Consider the following 16569-nt stretch of genomic DNA (forward strand, 5'->3'; position numbering starts at 1 on the left):
CACTTTGGGGGGGGCGTAACCCTCCCCCTCCTCCACCGCTGGCTGGGGGGGGTGTCAATTTGCAGCGGGAGCTCCTCCTCCCTCCCTTCCCCTTCTCCTCCTCCTCCCTCCCGGCCCCTCGCTCTCGCATTCCCGACCCTCCCCGGGTGGGCTAGGCAGGGGACCCCGCCAGCGGCTGCGTCGGAGCAACTCTCGGGATCCTTTTCCTTCCTCTCTCTCTCCCCCTCCGGGGTGCCGCCTCCCCCTCGACCTCCTCCTTTTCCCGCCTATCCCGTTCCCTCGACTCCGAAAGAAGGAGAGAAAGAAAGAGAGAGGGAGGAGGAGGAGGAGGAGAAGAGGAGCTCTTCGGCGCCTTCCTCTCTTCCGGAGAGTGTCAAAACTTTCTTCGGGCGGAGGAGGCGGCGGCGGGACGGGGCTGCGTCGAGAGGCCGGGCTGAGGCAGGCGGGGTGCGGGGAGCGGCCCCCCGCCGCACCGGGACCCCGCCGCACCATGCCTCAGCTGCAACCGGCCGGCGGAGGAGGAGGTGGCGGCGGAGGCGGCGGCGACGACCTGGGCGCCCCGGACGAGCTCATCCCTTTCCAGGATGAAGGCGACGAGCAGGACAAGGGCTCCGGGGGCCGCGGCTCGGCGCACGGCGACTTGGACGAGCTCAAGTCGTCGCTCGTGCACGAGTCCGAGAACCGCGGCGGCGGCGGCGGCGGCAGCGCCTCCGGCTCCGATTCTGAGGTAAAAAGTTGATGGCGGAGGGAAGGGCGGGCGACAAAAGAGAGCGAGTGTGAGGGGGGGAGGCTGCTGTTTTGAGGCGGGGGGGACGGGAGAGCGGCGGGGGGGGGCTTCGTCCCAAGCAAACGCCTCAACCCGCCCCCCTTTGTGCCTTTTTCCCCCCCCACAGGCGGAGAGGCCGCCTCAGCAGCCCCGGGAAAGTTTCCAGAAGCCGCGGGACTCTCCAGCCGAAGGTAGAGGAACCCTCTTTAAATATCTATCTCTATATAATATATATTTGCTCCCCCCTCCCCAACCTCGAAATGAGGGGGGCGGGGGGAGGCAGCGTTGTGGGGCGGCGGAGAAGGGGAGATGGCGCTCTCTCCTCAGAAGACGGAGGACCCGCGGCGGCGACGACGACTCCTCGTTTCCCCCCCGCCTCGCCTTCACTTTTCTGGAATGAGGAGGAGGAGGAGCTTCCCTTGGCCGCGCCGTCCCGTCTCCTCGCTGGCTTTTGTTGCTGCCCCCTTTTGGCCCTGATCCTGTGTTGACTCGAAAGAGGCCCTGAATCGCGAGTCGAGATTTGAAATCAGGGCGACGCGCTTTTTGTATGTGTGTCGCTGCTTCTCTCTCTCTCTCCCCGTCCTGAAGTTCTCTTGCTCGCAAGTTGAGCTGCCATAAAATTTAACGAGGCATTCTCGGCAGGCCTTTGCGTTTGAGTAAACAGCGCCTATCATCTGACTGAGGAGCTGCGATCCTGCTTACGGGGAGAGAGGGTTCCAGTTAGCGGGATTTACTTTGGATTCCACAGATAACAGCCGCTGAGTTGTATGGAGATGAGTCCGTAAAGGAAGTAGGTGCAAGATTGCACCCAGGGTTATTTGAATTAATGGGATTATAGGGGCCTGATCGGGTTTGCTATGCTGGTGTTGGGACCACTTTTAGCCAGCATTAAGTGGCAAAATTTCTCTGGAGTTAGACCTGTTGAAGTCCTTGCCTTTGGGGAAACACACAAATAGAAGATCTTGTGGTACTTCTCAAGATTATTGTGACGTATGTTATACCACAGGAGGACTCCAGTCCTATCAATACTTGCTGGGAATAAGCCCCGTTTATGTACAGTGGGGCTTACTTCCGAGTAAACATATAAGAGTGTGCAGTAAGTCTATCATTTTTTGAGCTTCCTATAACAGATTAGCCAGATCTGTTGCTTTACTTCTGAATAAACAGATTTAGGGTTAGTGTGAGGTATAGCAGAACTTTATGCATGTTTATGCAGAAGTGAGCCCTACAGAATTCAAGTAAACATGGGATTGCAGGTTTCCATAGAAGTAAGCCCCTTTGGGTTTAGGAGGATATACTTCCATATAGATACAGAAACTCGAAGTTTTATGAAAAGGGAAAAAAAAGATTGGAGATATTGGATTGGGGGAGTAGGAATTTGTACACCAATATTTGTACTTACCAAATAACATTTTGGTTACTCAGCCTTTTTTAATAGTCACAACCCATAGACAATTTAAGATTGCAATCCAAAGCATATTTTTTTGGAAGCGTTATTCCACTGAAAACAATGGTTCTTCTGAATAAGAAAACATAGATTGGGTTTTGACCAAAATTAAAAACCCAACCTAAGCATCTTTACTCAGAAATAAATCCCATTTAATTCAGTGGGAATTACTCCCTTGTTGATTGTTGCCTTAAATCATTTTTGTTATGCTTTATATTCTTTCAGCCACCCTTTTGGGATGTCATCTCTCTTTGCTTCTTCCACTTTAGTTTAATTGCATACCTGTGAGTGCAGTAGAAGTTGTAATCCACATTAGTGTTTGCTTGTATCTAAGAAAACAGTTATTCCTGAAAGATTTAACCTGTAATGCAGTGGTGTAATTTTATCTACTTGATAGTACAGATTTTTAAAAATATTAACATTGACACATATCTTCCTGATTTCATTGTGACTTAATAATGTAAGTCAGCTTTGCAATTGTCTTCTAGTAACCTTTCGTACGCAGCGGGTTTTCAGTACCCTGCATTCCATTTCAGTATTTTATGACCTAAAAATAAAACAGCAACAACCACCCCATTACTTTTTGTAATGCTTCCTTGCTTGGTCATCTGGAGGTCATGTTTACTAACCACAGAAACCCAGCTGTTACCAAGTATGAAGTAGGTGCCTAATATCACATGCAGAAGTATATGTATACTTTTGTTCTTACTTGGGAGTTTTGTTTTGCCCCCAAGTAAAAACAAAACTGTGTAGGGACGCGGGTGGTGCTGTGGGTAAAAGCCTCAGCGCCTAGGGCTTGCCGATCGAAAGGTCGGCGGTTCGAATCCCCGCGGCGGGGTGCGCTCCCGTTGCTCGGTCCCAGCGCCTGCCAACCTAGCAGTTCGAAAGCACCCCCGGGTGCAAGTAGATAAATAGGGACCGCTTACTGGCGGGAAGGTAAACGGCGTTTCTGTGTGCTGCGCTGGCTCGCCAGATGCAGCTTTGTCACACTGGCCATGTGACCCGGAAGTGTCTTCGGACAGCGCTGGCCCCCGGCCTCTTGAGTGAGATGGGCGCACCAACCCCAGAGTCTGTCAAGACTGGCCCATACGGGCAGGGGTACCTTTACCTTTTTAAAAACAAAACTGTACATCAGTTGCATGGGCATAAATTCAGTTGCAGGTAAATACTGTCAATTCAAGTAAGACCTGAGTGCTATATTGACTGCAAAATAGAGCACATACACATAAGATGCCTTAGTTGGTTTGTAAATCTCACATCTTATTTCTTTCTGTTCTGTAATTCTAGTTAACCCTACCTTCCTTAATCCCTAGGGCTGCATTTTGAAACAAACTGTGTTTGCAGCCTTTACTCTGAGTGTATTTAGCTAAGTGTCTTTTTCTTCCCTAGTAATCAGAAGACAGCAAGATGGAGGCTTCTTTAAAGGGACTCACTATCCAGGTTATCCCTTCTTGATGATCCCAGAACTAGGAAGCCCCTACCTGCCCAGTGGAGCCTTGTCCCCAGGTGGTGCTCGCACAGTAAGTGCTTTGTTTTGGTTTGAGATATTGGTGTGATTAAAGTTTTCCTTCCTCTTCTATAAAGCTGAATTGTGATAGATGATGTTCCTTTATGCCCCTTTGCCCCACTGAAGAGTTCTGCATTACTGCTGATATCACAGAATAATAAACATCATTTAAGGGGAACTCTTGTTGCATGGAATGTTAAAGATATCTCTTTTCCAGTGAGGAAGTTTGGAGATAGGCAATCTCCTGAATAATTTCTCTGCTCATTTTCAACTTAACGATTTACAGTGCTGAAGAGTTTTCATCTGTTTGAGTAGAAGATAAAATTTGTTTTAATGGGTTTTATCCTTTCTCTCCCTACACCACCCAATTTCACTGTTTAAATGAGTGTGTAGGCTGTTGCTACAGAGAGTTGATAGGCTCAAGAAATGTGCGAATTTCATAATCTTTCTTCAATTTTTCTGTGGAGTTCATTTATTTGTGATCAGAGTTCTGGGGAGGGAAAGGTGTGAATTTAGGATTCAGTTGAAAGGATTAGATCTAAAAGAAGTTACCCTTGCCATTGTTGAAGTAAATAATATCAGCGAATGACATTTAAAGTCTATTTAGGTACTGATAGGCTTAGAGAGGAAGTTTGTTATTATTGGAGTGCAAATAAGAGATGCTAATTTTATCTGCCATGAAATCAGCTAACTTAAAAGCATTATTCTATAGCACTCATTTTTAAACTGCATTCCAAAGAAACCTTGTTTAGTTTAGGCATGCCATCTTGGGGAACTTATGCTATCACTGTGCATCACACACATTGTGCACCAACAGAGGAGTTTTGCTCATGTTTTGGGATGCACTCTCGGTTCTTGCATCCTAACAGTGATTCTCAACAGACCTGTGTAAAATATGTGTGTTTCTTAGAACAAGCCATCTAGAATCCCCTGCTGTGTATCCAGGTGTTCTAAACTGGATGCATGGAGGTTCTTGTTTAGACTAGTTCATGGTGGGTGGCCAAAGATGCTTAATGAATATGATCTGCTGAGGCAGTGTCTGGAAGTGAGTACCTGCACTTGTTATATGACCACATAAAAACATTGAATGGCATAAGAATCTCTTGATTGCTTTGCTGTTTATGACAACTTGGTTGCACGGGTGTAAGGGGTGTTTCAACATGCTTATATTTATTTAACAAAAGTTATAGCTACTTTCTTAGTGAAACAATCTCTAGTTGTGCTTATTGGAGGTACCAAAGTTTCTCCAACAGGATTTAAAGGTCTGCCTATTGGGAGAAGGGTTTAAGAAGTGCCTTGTATAACTAAGCTTCAGTCCTCCTAATATCAATCAATAACAACTTATAACTACAGATAATGATGAGCAGGGTATTCTAGGGCTTTATGCAGATATAACTCTGCTGATCATTGATAGACCAAGAGTGAGCTGGTTTGCAAGTTCTTTTTAAAGCTAATCCTAGTCATTGTTATTATTATTATTACATTTATTACACTCTGTTCACCAGAAGGTCCTAGGGCGGGATACAGCATTAAAAACAGTTTAAAACAAATTAACTACAGATGTAATGCTACATCATGGTACATTCTGATAGATGGAAAAGAGGAATTTGTATGCAAGAAAGGAGGTGACTTTACTATGTTTAAGATTAACTGTAACATCAGCCTTTTCAATCTGGCATCCTCCAAATGTTTTGGATTAAACTCCCATCAACCCCAGTTATCATGGTTGAGAGTGTCAGGATGATAGGAATTGTAGACCAAAGCATCTGGAGGGGCAGCAAGTGAACAACTATCTGATCAATACAAGAAACCAAACGCTTATCAATTTCAATGTAATATTACCAATTCAAAATAAACAATCAAAGCACCAAAATCTAGGTGCTGCTTGAAACATAGCAATAGACATACAAAGAGTAAGCATCAGTGTTAAAGAGGACTGTTTGGTCACTTTTGAGTAATAACTTTGATGATAAATAACTTTGAAGCATGTAGGATATTTCCTTGAAAGAACAGAAGTGAAATATTGCACTGATAGCTGTTATCAATTTTAATTAAAGTTGCAAGTCATTGATTCTGTGAATTTCAAAAGCTGTTTTCATTCCTTATATTTGAGCTTTAGTTTTTATATCATGCATATTTCATGGAAGACAAAATGAATCAATATAAATGCTTCAATAGAAAAAGAATGGGCTATATTGTTGTAGTGCTTTATCTAGAGCTGTTCAGCAGTAGAATAAACTCCCATGAGAGGTAGTGGACTCTCCTTCCTTGGAGGTTTTTAATCAGATGTTGGATGGTCACCTGTCATTTATGACCTAGTTGAGATTCCTGCATTGCAGGGGGTTGGACTAGATGACCCTCAGGGATCCCTTCCAGCTCTACAGTTCTATGATTCTATGGGTCATAAACTCATTATTAATGCTTTCTTCCTCTAAAAGAAGCTACTTTCCTTAAAGCTTGTGTTGCACACAGTTATAACTACAATGTTCCACTGAAGTTGATTTATATAGCAAATTTGCATATTTTTTGAACTTGATGCAATTACTGTTTTATTTCTGTCCTGTAGAAACTTGCTTAGCAAAAGGCCAAAAAATGAAACCAAGAAGCCCCACCAAACCGCTCTGTAAGCATATCTTTAACAAAAACAACAAATAATTTTGTGGCATCTTAAAGAATAGTAAATTTATTATAATACTTTATAAGAATATATTATAAAGAATTTTATCCTTATTAAAGTGCCACATGACTTGGCTGTTTTTGCTAAAAGATTTCTTTAGTGAGTGGTTAAAAGAGAAAATCTCTGCCATATTTTGAATTGTCCCCTCCCTACTTTTATAGGGGTAGGGAAGTAAGTTTTGCAATGACTTAACATTTGACTAAATTTTGATTGGAAAGGAACAAACAAACAAAAGGATTACTACACAGTGGCAAATTTAACTGCAACCTTTCTTTTCTTGTTTGCACTGCTTTTCTCATTTAAGCAGGAGACTTAAGACTTTTAAAAGCTGTTAATGGGCTGACATTGTGTGTCCTCACCGACATTAAAAGAAGTGATTAAGGAAATTGACCAAGCCTTAGACAGCAAATTGAATCCCCCTAAGCACAAACCCAAATGTCCCAACTCCAGTTCCAAACTCTGCAAATGCCATAACCCTCAGGAGCTCATTGTGTATTATGGCCATTGGGGATTCCCTGCCTGCGTCCTTAAACAAAAACCTATTATTATTCTGAATTGTGCAATGAACACCTTATCTGTGATATGTTCTCCCATCAAAGATCACCAGCCTTACTGCTTCATTCTGAAGAGTAAGAAATTCCATTTAGACTAATCCATAAATCTTAAGATGTAACAAGTATCTGAAAAAGTGTGCATGCACACAAAAGCTCATACCAATAACAAACTTAGTTGGTCTTTAAGGTGCTACTAGAAGGTTTTTATTATTTTTTATTTTGTTTCTTGAGATGTTGGTAGTGCCAGAAAGTTTTAAAATAATAAGGCTGTCACTCAATTAAAGAAACCTCGGTAGCTTAATCATGAGTATTAGTTGAATAAACGAATTAATTGATTTTATTTGCATACATTTCTTATGAGTAGAAGCAGTAGCTCTGGGGCAAAAAGTATAGTACCTAAGCCCGCAACTTATGCGCATTTAACTGGTACCCATTCAGCTGAACACACAGGGCAAATTGAAAAGAAAGAAAGAAAAGGGATGGATGTCCAGGAAAAAGACTTTGGCAGTTCCATCTGCGACTGAACCCAATGTGTTTTGACTACATGCAGTTTTGGGTTTAGGTGTGATCACTGGAATGTGACCCCCCATGTATGTATACTGTATACTGTATAAGAAGAAGAAGAAGAAGAGTTTGGATTTGATATCCCGCCTTTCACTCCCTTTAAGGAGTCTCAAAGCGGCTAACATTCTCCTTTCCCTTCCTCCCCCACAACAAACACTCTGTGAGGTGAGTGGGGCTGAGAGACTTCACAGAAGTGTGACTGGCCCAAGGTCACCCAGCAGCTGCATGTGGAGGAGCGGAGACGCGAACCCGGTTCCCCAGATTAGAGACTACCGCTCTTAACCACAGTATACTGTACTTTTCTTTGTTTCAATAAGATGTAGGCATGTGTTATAGCAAGCAATAATCCCAGAAGCATGCCCCTGTGTGTAAGAGAAGGGGGAATGCTTTTAAGATGGTGGCAGGTATCCACAGATTTTAAGTACAGTACTCATATTGAATATAACTTTATGCCCAAGTAATCCAGGAATTTTTTAGCTGACCAATTTGTTATAACACCTAGTCAGTTGAACTTTGTGTCCCTAATAATGAGCAGATGCTGGAAACCTATAGTAATTTAGCCAGCTTTGTATGAGTATTAGTGGGAAACGCTGTGTTAATTTGTAGCACTGTACTGCATTTTTACATTATTGTTAACAGCTAAATGGCTTGGGAGCAGGCTTACTCCCACAAGAACTTGCCCATATATTAATATCTTGTACTTGGCTCTTGCCTAGTATTCTCCTGCCTTTCAGAGATAAGGCGGGTAGCCAGAGTGATTTGGGTCTTTTCTGTGGTGGCATGGCAGCCAGACTTTGAACTTCTTCCTCAGTTTCATGCATCAGATGCTACCGCTATTTTTGTTCTTTTGTTTGCTGGTAGTTGATCATGATTTTATTTGTATAGTTATTGTAATTGTTTTAATGGAAATGTGTTAGCCTTCTGAGAGACACATCTCCATGTAGAACAGTGGGATAAAAATACAATAAATGTGATAGAAGCTTGAACATCAGGATACTTAGCAGGGATAAAAAGAGCCTTAGACTTTCTTCCCTGGATGTTCCATTTTTGTGGATAAATTAAGTTTTGTGCCATATTTTTAATGGAGATATTGGTGAAAATATGCAGGCAGTCTTATTTGATTTCTCACTGGGAAGTTATAAAATATACAGTATGGGAAAATCATGTCTATTCAGAAGTGAGTCATGTTAAGTTGTCTGGGGCTTATCCTAGTAGGAAAGTGGGGTTAGGATTGCCATCTACATCATTTAAATACAGGTAGCCTAGTGTGTTTAATTATTCTTGCTGTTTTATCGTGGTTCTGCACCTCCTTCGTACACTGCAATGCAAAATTTGTTGCTGCAGGTCCAATAATATAAGATCAGTTCTCTGCAATTTTGGTAGCTCATGTTGGAAAGAAGTACCTGCTTTATTAGTCAAATGTCAAAGAAACCACTCTTCAGTACTGTAAGGCTTTGTTCCTGCTGTACCATAAAGTCTCTAAACTACCTACCTATCTTATTTTCTTAGTTGAAAATTGAAAATTGAAGGAGGTCTGGCCGCCTTGATTGCCATAAAGGAGTATGTCTGGTTAGCCCTGTTGATACAGTAGAGACAGCTTCTACTGTCACTAACATGAGTGAATCTGCTGCCTCATGAATGTCCTGGTACCAGCATGTACAACCATTATATTCCCTGCATTAAAGAAATAAAGAAAACATTCATACCAAAACTTAAAATGCTGGTTTCATCTAGAAAAGGAAATAAAGGCAGGAGCATTGATTTTGAAGGGAATGAAACCCAGCAAGTTGTTGGGCAGTCACATTTGTGATCTAGCAGTCTCTAAAGCAGTGGTTCTCAAACATTTTTCTCTGGGCCACTTTCAAAATTAAAAAATTACTCATGTCACATTGAATTTTTTATTGATAAGAAATACATTTTAAAATGAAAAGAAAAAAACTTCTCATTGCAGATCAAACACATAGGCTGAGGAACTTTTCATCTATGTGAACCTGAGACTCAGATAGCTAGCCACATATTGTCTACAAACTTTATTTTTGGGAGGTTTGCGTGGGCCTTTTACTGGTGTCAAATTAAACGAGTCTTCAGCTCTCTGTTTGAACGGTGATTCTGGATCACAACTAGGATTGCTGTCAGTATCACTTGATGATTTTCATCTCATTCTGAAAATATATTTACCCACAGTCTGCAAACAAAAGAAATCATTTTGATACTATAGTTTACTAAAATATGCTACACTGATTTTTTTAAATGTTTCTTTGATTGTCCTTCAATCTTCCTGTCACACTTGCCACCCTATCCTGCTACACCAGTGTGAGAACCACTACATCTAGTATTAAAGTAATTTCATGAGATTGGTTCTGATTGTGTCCGTTAACATTTAGACTTTTGGTTCTGCAAGTATTTGAGCATTATATGCCTTATGGAGAAAACAAACAAAACTGTTGTATAAGTTATAAATATTAAGGCTGCAATTCTGTTCAGTATGTAATATATGTTGAACATACCTTCATTTTCACAAAATTTATAATAATTTGGCATAGATTAGAGCCAGAAGCACATGACAAAAGACTCTGAAGATGTTGGCTAGGGGTTGGGGAGCTATCCCTCAGTAGTTGGAAACTGCTTGACTAGAATTCCAGCTTGACAATAAGCATGGATCCCTCTGTTTGTTTTGCTCCTGCTCTCATCTATGAATAGAAGTTAATGTCCAAACTGAGAGATCACATGGTTATTTGATTTTGCAATGTCCCTTACCTTCAATTAGAAGACGAAACTCACTTTAAAGAAAATTACATTAAGCAGCTTTACCCCTCTGGTCATTGGAAGTTCTGCAGAGCCTTTCTGTGAGTTGAAAAGCAAAATACAAAGATTTAGAGGGAAGTGCAAATTCAGCTTATTTACTTTACAAAAAATACATAAATCCCTAATATCCATAAAACCATATCAATATAACTAATACTGGAGAAAACTACTCAGCAGCATGATACAAACTCCCAGCAGACATAACACACACTATTAAAACAACCAATGAGGTTCACATAGCCCCTTCACTGAAATCTTTTCAAAGCCAGGTAAAAACATATCGTTCCCCAAAGCTTGCATTGGGCTGCCAAAGCTTCTTGCGACTGCTGTGAGGTGTGATTTTGTATATATTTTTATGAATTGCATGTGTATTGTTAGGAATGTATCAATATAATCATATACAGTGGTACCTCGGGTTACATACGCTTCAGGTTACAGACTCTGCTAACCCAGAAATAGTGCTTCAGGTTAAGAACTTTGCTTCAGGATGAGGACAGAAATCGTGCTCCAGGCGGCGGGGCAGCAGCAGGAAGCCCCATTGGCTAAAATGGTGCTTCAGGTTAAGAAAGTTTCAGGTTAAGAACCAACCTCCGGAATGAATTAAGTACTTGACCCGAGGTACCACTTTATGTTTTAAAATATGTTGTAAGTCGCTTGGAGAACTCTGCAGCAGACTAACAAGTCTAATGAAGAATAATCACTTGCACAGTGTCACACTCATCGTTCGTTTACACAACCACTACAACATTCATTGTCTCCTACAATAATTCTACCAGCCAAGCATTCATAGCAAAACCAGCCACATTGAACAGTATTACAACCACATATACTTAAACTCATATCCTGCAGGATCACTGCCAAATCCCAGGGGCAGAGGGATCTTTGTCCCCCAATAAAATATTTGAGGGGGCCAGGACCTCCCCCCCAGTTGATGGCATTGACATTCAAATGGTGTGTGTGCACTGTGTCATATGCAGGGTGGGGCTTACCTGAGCTCCCCAATATTTAATCAAGTTGGCACCCATGCTGCCAAGCCTACAAGAGTAGCAAAATGTACACATCTCTGAAACTCTATTCATATTCTGCATCCACTGACCTATCAGTTCACCCTGTTAAAGGGTGCACAGACAGCAGTTGCTTGTGTAAGATTGGAAGGGCAGAATTCTGAGGATTTTCTCCCTAAAGATACCAGATAAAAGAAAAACTTTTAGGTTAGATGTAGTGATAGTGCGATGTGTGGCACTGATACGTAGCTGGAGCCCACTAGAATGTCATTTGCAAATGACAAAGTTTTTTTTTGGGAGCAACTATAATAGAAGAACTTGGAATTGATCCATGTTTTAAGTCCCTTGCTGTGCTTTGAGGAGCTGATTTTGCTGGCTGCTTTATTTTAATTTATTCTGCTCTTTTGAGTGCCTCGCGTTGGGAAAGGGTTTAGAAGGTTAGATAGAAGCCTAAGTGCTTTGTCTCCGGGGAAGCCTTCTCTTTTTTCCTGGTAAAAAGTCTGTTTCTTATTTAGAGTTATTGTTTTGTTACATTCTTATTCTTTCTGTAACTGCTTCAGGCATTAGATAAACCCCAAGTTCTGAGTAGCATTTAAAAAAATGTTTTTTGGGATGAGTTGCAGCTGCTTTCTTACCTAATAAATGCAGAATGAGGGTGCTCTGGGAAAGTTCTTCTGTTGTAACTTAAGACTCTGATTTGGATGCATGGATGTCGGTTTGTGTGGAAGGAACCTCTACTACTAGTAAAGCAGATAGTTTAACATTGTTTCTAACAACTTTCTAAAAGGTTCTGTATCAGTACCATAATGCAGGCTAACTACTCCTTTCTTGATAAATATTTATTTGCAGCATAGCAATGCAAATTGTGCAATCGAAGCTTTCCACAATAATGTGGGATTTTGTGCTTTAGTGTTCTGGTTTCCTTTACGTCAAATAAATAAACCAGGCTCTCAAATTGTGAGGTGTACTGCTTTGCGGAGATGCATGCTCATGAAGTCAGCACTTTCCTCACTAGCCAAGTCAAGCATGGTGCTAATCTTCTCCTTCCACAGACCCAATAACTAAAATAGGCACTGTGAACAAACAGGGCTGTGCTATATTAGGCTTCCTGAATATCATCCAGGCCATGTACTTGCTTCCTGCCAGCTGGGAGTGAGAGACACTTAAGCCTTCCTAAAGGGGATGATTATTTCACAGTATCAGTTGTGGAAAGTTGTGAGGGGATGCTGTCTGAATAGACTAATGGGGAGAGAAGTTCAATCTGGGAGTAGCAGGAGTGAACTCAAAAGAACTGGAGAGTGTGTTAACTTTCTGTAGTCAAGTTAGCTGGAGAGGTCAATAGAAGTAAATGTGGAAAGGTGTGGGAGAAGTCTGTACCCAACTTATGGAGCAGTAGTGACTAGGGGTGCCGTATGTCCGGAAGTGTAGATTTCCTTAAAAATAGCTCAAAAACTTCATTTTTTCTTTAGATTTTGCAAAATAGCTCAACAACTCAACAACTTTTGTGTCTGGATTTTCACTTTTTGAAATATGGCAACCCTAATTGTGACTCTTCTTTTTTAAAAAAAAAAATGTATTTTTATTAAAGATTTCTTGGTTTACAAAAGTACGTGCAATGTCTCTTTTTTTGAAGTTACATTTTCTACAGATGAGTTTCATCCTAATTGTGACTCTTGACTGTGAGGGCAGTTCAAACAGCTTCTTCAACACTAGTTTGTGGGGGAAAGAAAAAGGAATTGGGTGTGTGGTGCCAACAGCATGCTGATCACCTTTTCATTGTTATCAGAATTGGGAGAGTCTGTGCAGGTGCTGGACCAATTCATAAATGCAATAGTGGGTTGGGTGAGGAAGAAAATTGTTCTTATTTACCTTTCTCTCTGTTAACAATTTGTTCTAATAATAGCAGTTTTAATAAATGCAGATGATGCTCACAGCTAGTAATATACTAGTAACTCTCCCCATCTTCTGAAACCTTAGTTCACATGTAGTTTTGTCAAGGGAGTTCAGTATATATTTTCCTGTAACTCAGTGGTATAACATAAATTGGGTGGTGGATGTGCATAGCCAATGGTGATAACAAACTACCGTATATTTTATTGTTTTCTACAACCCTCACTCAACCTCTTTGCTTCTGTAAACTTCACTGACGTAGGATTATGACTAATATAATCCCTTGTGGGCTATAGTTGGGAAAGGGTGTGGAGAGTTACATATTGTTCAAAGTCATATTTGCAATCCTTTTCTCTACTACTCTGCATAGGAACATGTAGCTGCCTTATTCCAAGTCAGATCATTGGTCCATCTAGCTCAGTATTGCTTACACTTGCTGGTAGTAGCTCTCTAGAATTTCCCAGCCCTACCGGGAAATGCTGGAGATTGAATTTGGAACCTTCTGCATGCAAAGCAAATGTTCTGCCACTGAGCTACAGTGGCTACAAGAGCATAGTTCTAGGAGATATTAGAATCTATATAATGGAAATGTTTTTCTAATGCTATGTGCAAACTTGCCATGCAGAATAAGTCTGCAGAAGTTTTATGTCTGCTTACTTACACATGCTTACACTAGTAATTTGTGGTATTATACATTGATAACTTAAAAGGTAAAAAATCCAACAAACTAGGTTATAGCTTAAAAACTTCCCTGCTTGGTCACCTGGAAGTTTGTTTGTTTTTTACTTGTCACAGGAGATCTGAGAAATGGTGATTTACATAATGGGAAACCTGTCAGGGTTTGCAGGAATCAGGCTCTGGCTGTGCTTGCTTTATCGGAATCAGGTACAGGCTGGCAAGTGCAGTCAGGTGACGAGATGCGCTGCAGCTGGGAGCGAGCTCAGGAGGACTATATAAGGCCTGCATTTCCCCCTTGGCCTTTGCCATAGTGTGGTCTTCTGCCAAGGTCCAGGTCCAGGTCCTGCGGTTCAGTTATCCTGCATCCTGATCTTCTATTGTTCATGACCTCTGTTGGACTTATTCCTGACCTGCCAGTTGGACTGCCTCTGCTACCAGCACCACTGCCTCGTTCTGGTGTACTGGCCCTGGACTGTTGCTGCTCACTCCCCGGATCATGACAATTTATAAGTCTGGTACAGATGCTAGGTGTTTGGTTTTTTTTTGCTTATATGGCTTTCAGAGAGAATATCAGAATTCATTCTGAAGTTCTAAAGACTCTAACATCATCAGTGGTCCAGTTAGCACATAACAGTCAGGGGTGGACTTTTGTCTTTCAAATTTCTGTGTCACTTGGCGCCCAATGCCCTAAATCAATCTCTGTAATGGTAAGCCATGGTCTAAAACCATGACTTGAACCAGCCCTGTGTATGGTTGATAGGGTCTGCTGTTCCTCATGGGACATGCCTCCACGCAATTATATTCCTGTTTGCCTGCCTGAACCATCACTTTGATTTGTGTATTCCTGGCCAAGAGACACGAATGTTAAAGCAACTCAAATAATTAAGTGTTGGCTTACTGCTCGTCTTCTCCAAGTCAGGGGAGGATATCTTCTGCTTGCTCACAGAGCTGTTTGACCTTGCCGATAGTCTTTGAGGTTTTTCAAAGCATCCCCAAAAGTACCAGAGTATGATTAACTGTATAAAAACTTATCTGACTGAAGACTAAAAACTAGCTAAACAAAAGACAAAAAACTAGCCCTGTGCTGGATCATGTTCCTTTATTGTACCTGCCCCTCTCTTTCCTGTGCTGCACTGAGAGTAAAGGAACGTGAACACTGGCTTAACTTTTCATTTCTTCTCAAGCAAACCACAAGTAGTAGTCAAGGTTTGTTCTTGGTTTGCCATTTGTGGTTTGTTTAGGGAGAAATCACAAGCATTGGTTTGCTTGTAATGTTAAGTTAGTGATCTGGTTTGTTTCCTCATGGCACAGGGAGAAAAGGGGTGAACGCAATAAAGGAGCTCGCATTAGCGCACTGCTTGTTCATGGGAAACCATGGTTTTGACTTGCCATTACATACAAACCAGGCCAGTGTTGCTTAAGAGTACAGTGGTACCATGGTGACTTTATAGACTGAAGAGCTTAATAGAAAAATCCTCCTTTGGGAATCATATATGAAAGCAGCAATTGTTGTTGATAGAGGGTTAGTGCGTGATGCTTAGGAGCTCAGGTGTTTGGCAGTGTGGAAATATTGTGTTACTCACACTATATTCTCCAAATCTCTCTCCATTGTTCTGGTATTTCCTTCTCTTGCAACTAAAGTAGATTAGCTTACTTATCTTGCGGCAGTGAGGTTAACAGAACATTCTCTCTTTTGGAATGAACATAGCTCTGCCAAGTGATGAATAACATGGGCATCACCTGTTATTATCTTAAGTTGAGAACAATATAGATCTGGCTTTCAGAGAACAGGTTGAGACTAGACAAGAGTAGCTGTTGGGGTAACTAGCCCTGAGTATGTGTTGTTAGTGGTGCATACCTTTCCCCTCCTTCTGGCTGATCTTTTTCTGTTTAAGAGAACTTGAGAATATTGATGTTTAGAAACAAGGTTTTGGGGGAAGTAAAATAAATATTATTTTGCTTTATATCCCACTTTTTGAGTAGAGTCCTCAAAGTGGCTCACAACATTTCTAAAACGAATACATTTAAAGCCATAGAATTAAAACAAAAAGCAGTCCAGTTGGATCAGAAGCATGCTCCTAGTGCTGTCCTTGCTTGCCTACCTCTCCCTCCTGGAATCCATCTTGTATTTGTCACAGACAGCTTGAGTAAACTGGATATTTGTGTAATCAATTTGCAAGTTTAGCAAAACGCCATTGTTGTTCAGCAGAAAACTATCAAAATAAGGTGGAGCAACTCTTGATCGTACTTGAAGCCAGCCATTTAAATTGTCACCTTTACATTCTGTCCCCATCAGACCATAAAATATCTTGCATTTCTTGTGGTGAATATTTTTCATAGAATGGTGCATCAGAAGGTCTTTTATAAGTTACAAAAAAAAGTCTTTAAAGTTCTTACAACTTCTCTATACAAGACAATTTCCCGGTATGATTTTCTCTTTCCTGTAGGAAATAGCATGAACACACCATCATGTTTGCTTTTTCTAAATTTATTTTTATTGGCTTTTATTTGCAAATTATATGAACTTTGTTGCATAACAACATAACTTACAGCATGTAAATAACAACAAACAGAAAAATTAAAATAAAACTTAAGTCTTAAGTTTTGTAAACTGGCTCATGAGAAAGTGCTGGAGCAGTTACAATATGACGTGCTGTAGCATATTACATTTAGATTG

General features: G+C 41.2%; 1 protein-coding gene across 1 annotated transcript in view; it reads left to right on the forward strand.

Annotated features, from left to right (window-relative positions):
* The first annotated feature begins 475 nt into the window (after positions 1 to 475).
* Positions 476 to 16569, forward strand: part of TCF7L1 (transcription factor 7 like 1) — a 66688-nt gene continuing 50594 nt past the window's right edge. The window contains exons 1-3 of the mRNA XM_081890974.1: positions 476 to 727; positions 894 to 957; positions 3603 to 3733. Coding sequence (XP_081747100.1) covers positions 491 to 727; positions 894 to 957; positions 3603 to 3733 — 432 coding nt within the window. The 5' untranslated portion in view covers positions 476 to 490. The remainder of the gene's footprint in view (positions 728 to 893; positions 958 to 3602; positions 3734 to 16569) is intronic.

Source organism: Podarcis melisellensis (assembly GCF_964234715.1).
Source record: "Podarcis melisellensis genome assembly, chromosome: 15".
NCBI lineage: Eukaryota > Metazoa > Chordata > Lepidosauria > Squamata > Lacertidae > Podarcis > Podarcis melisellensis.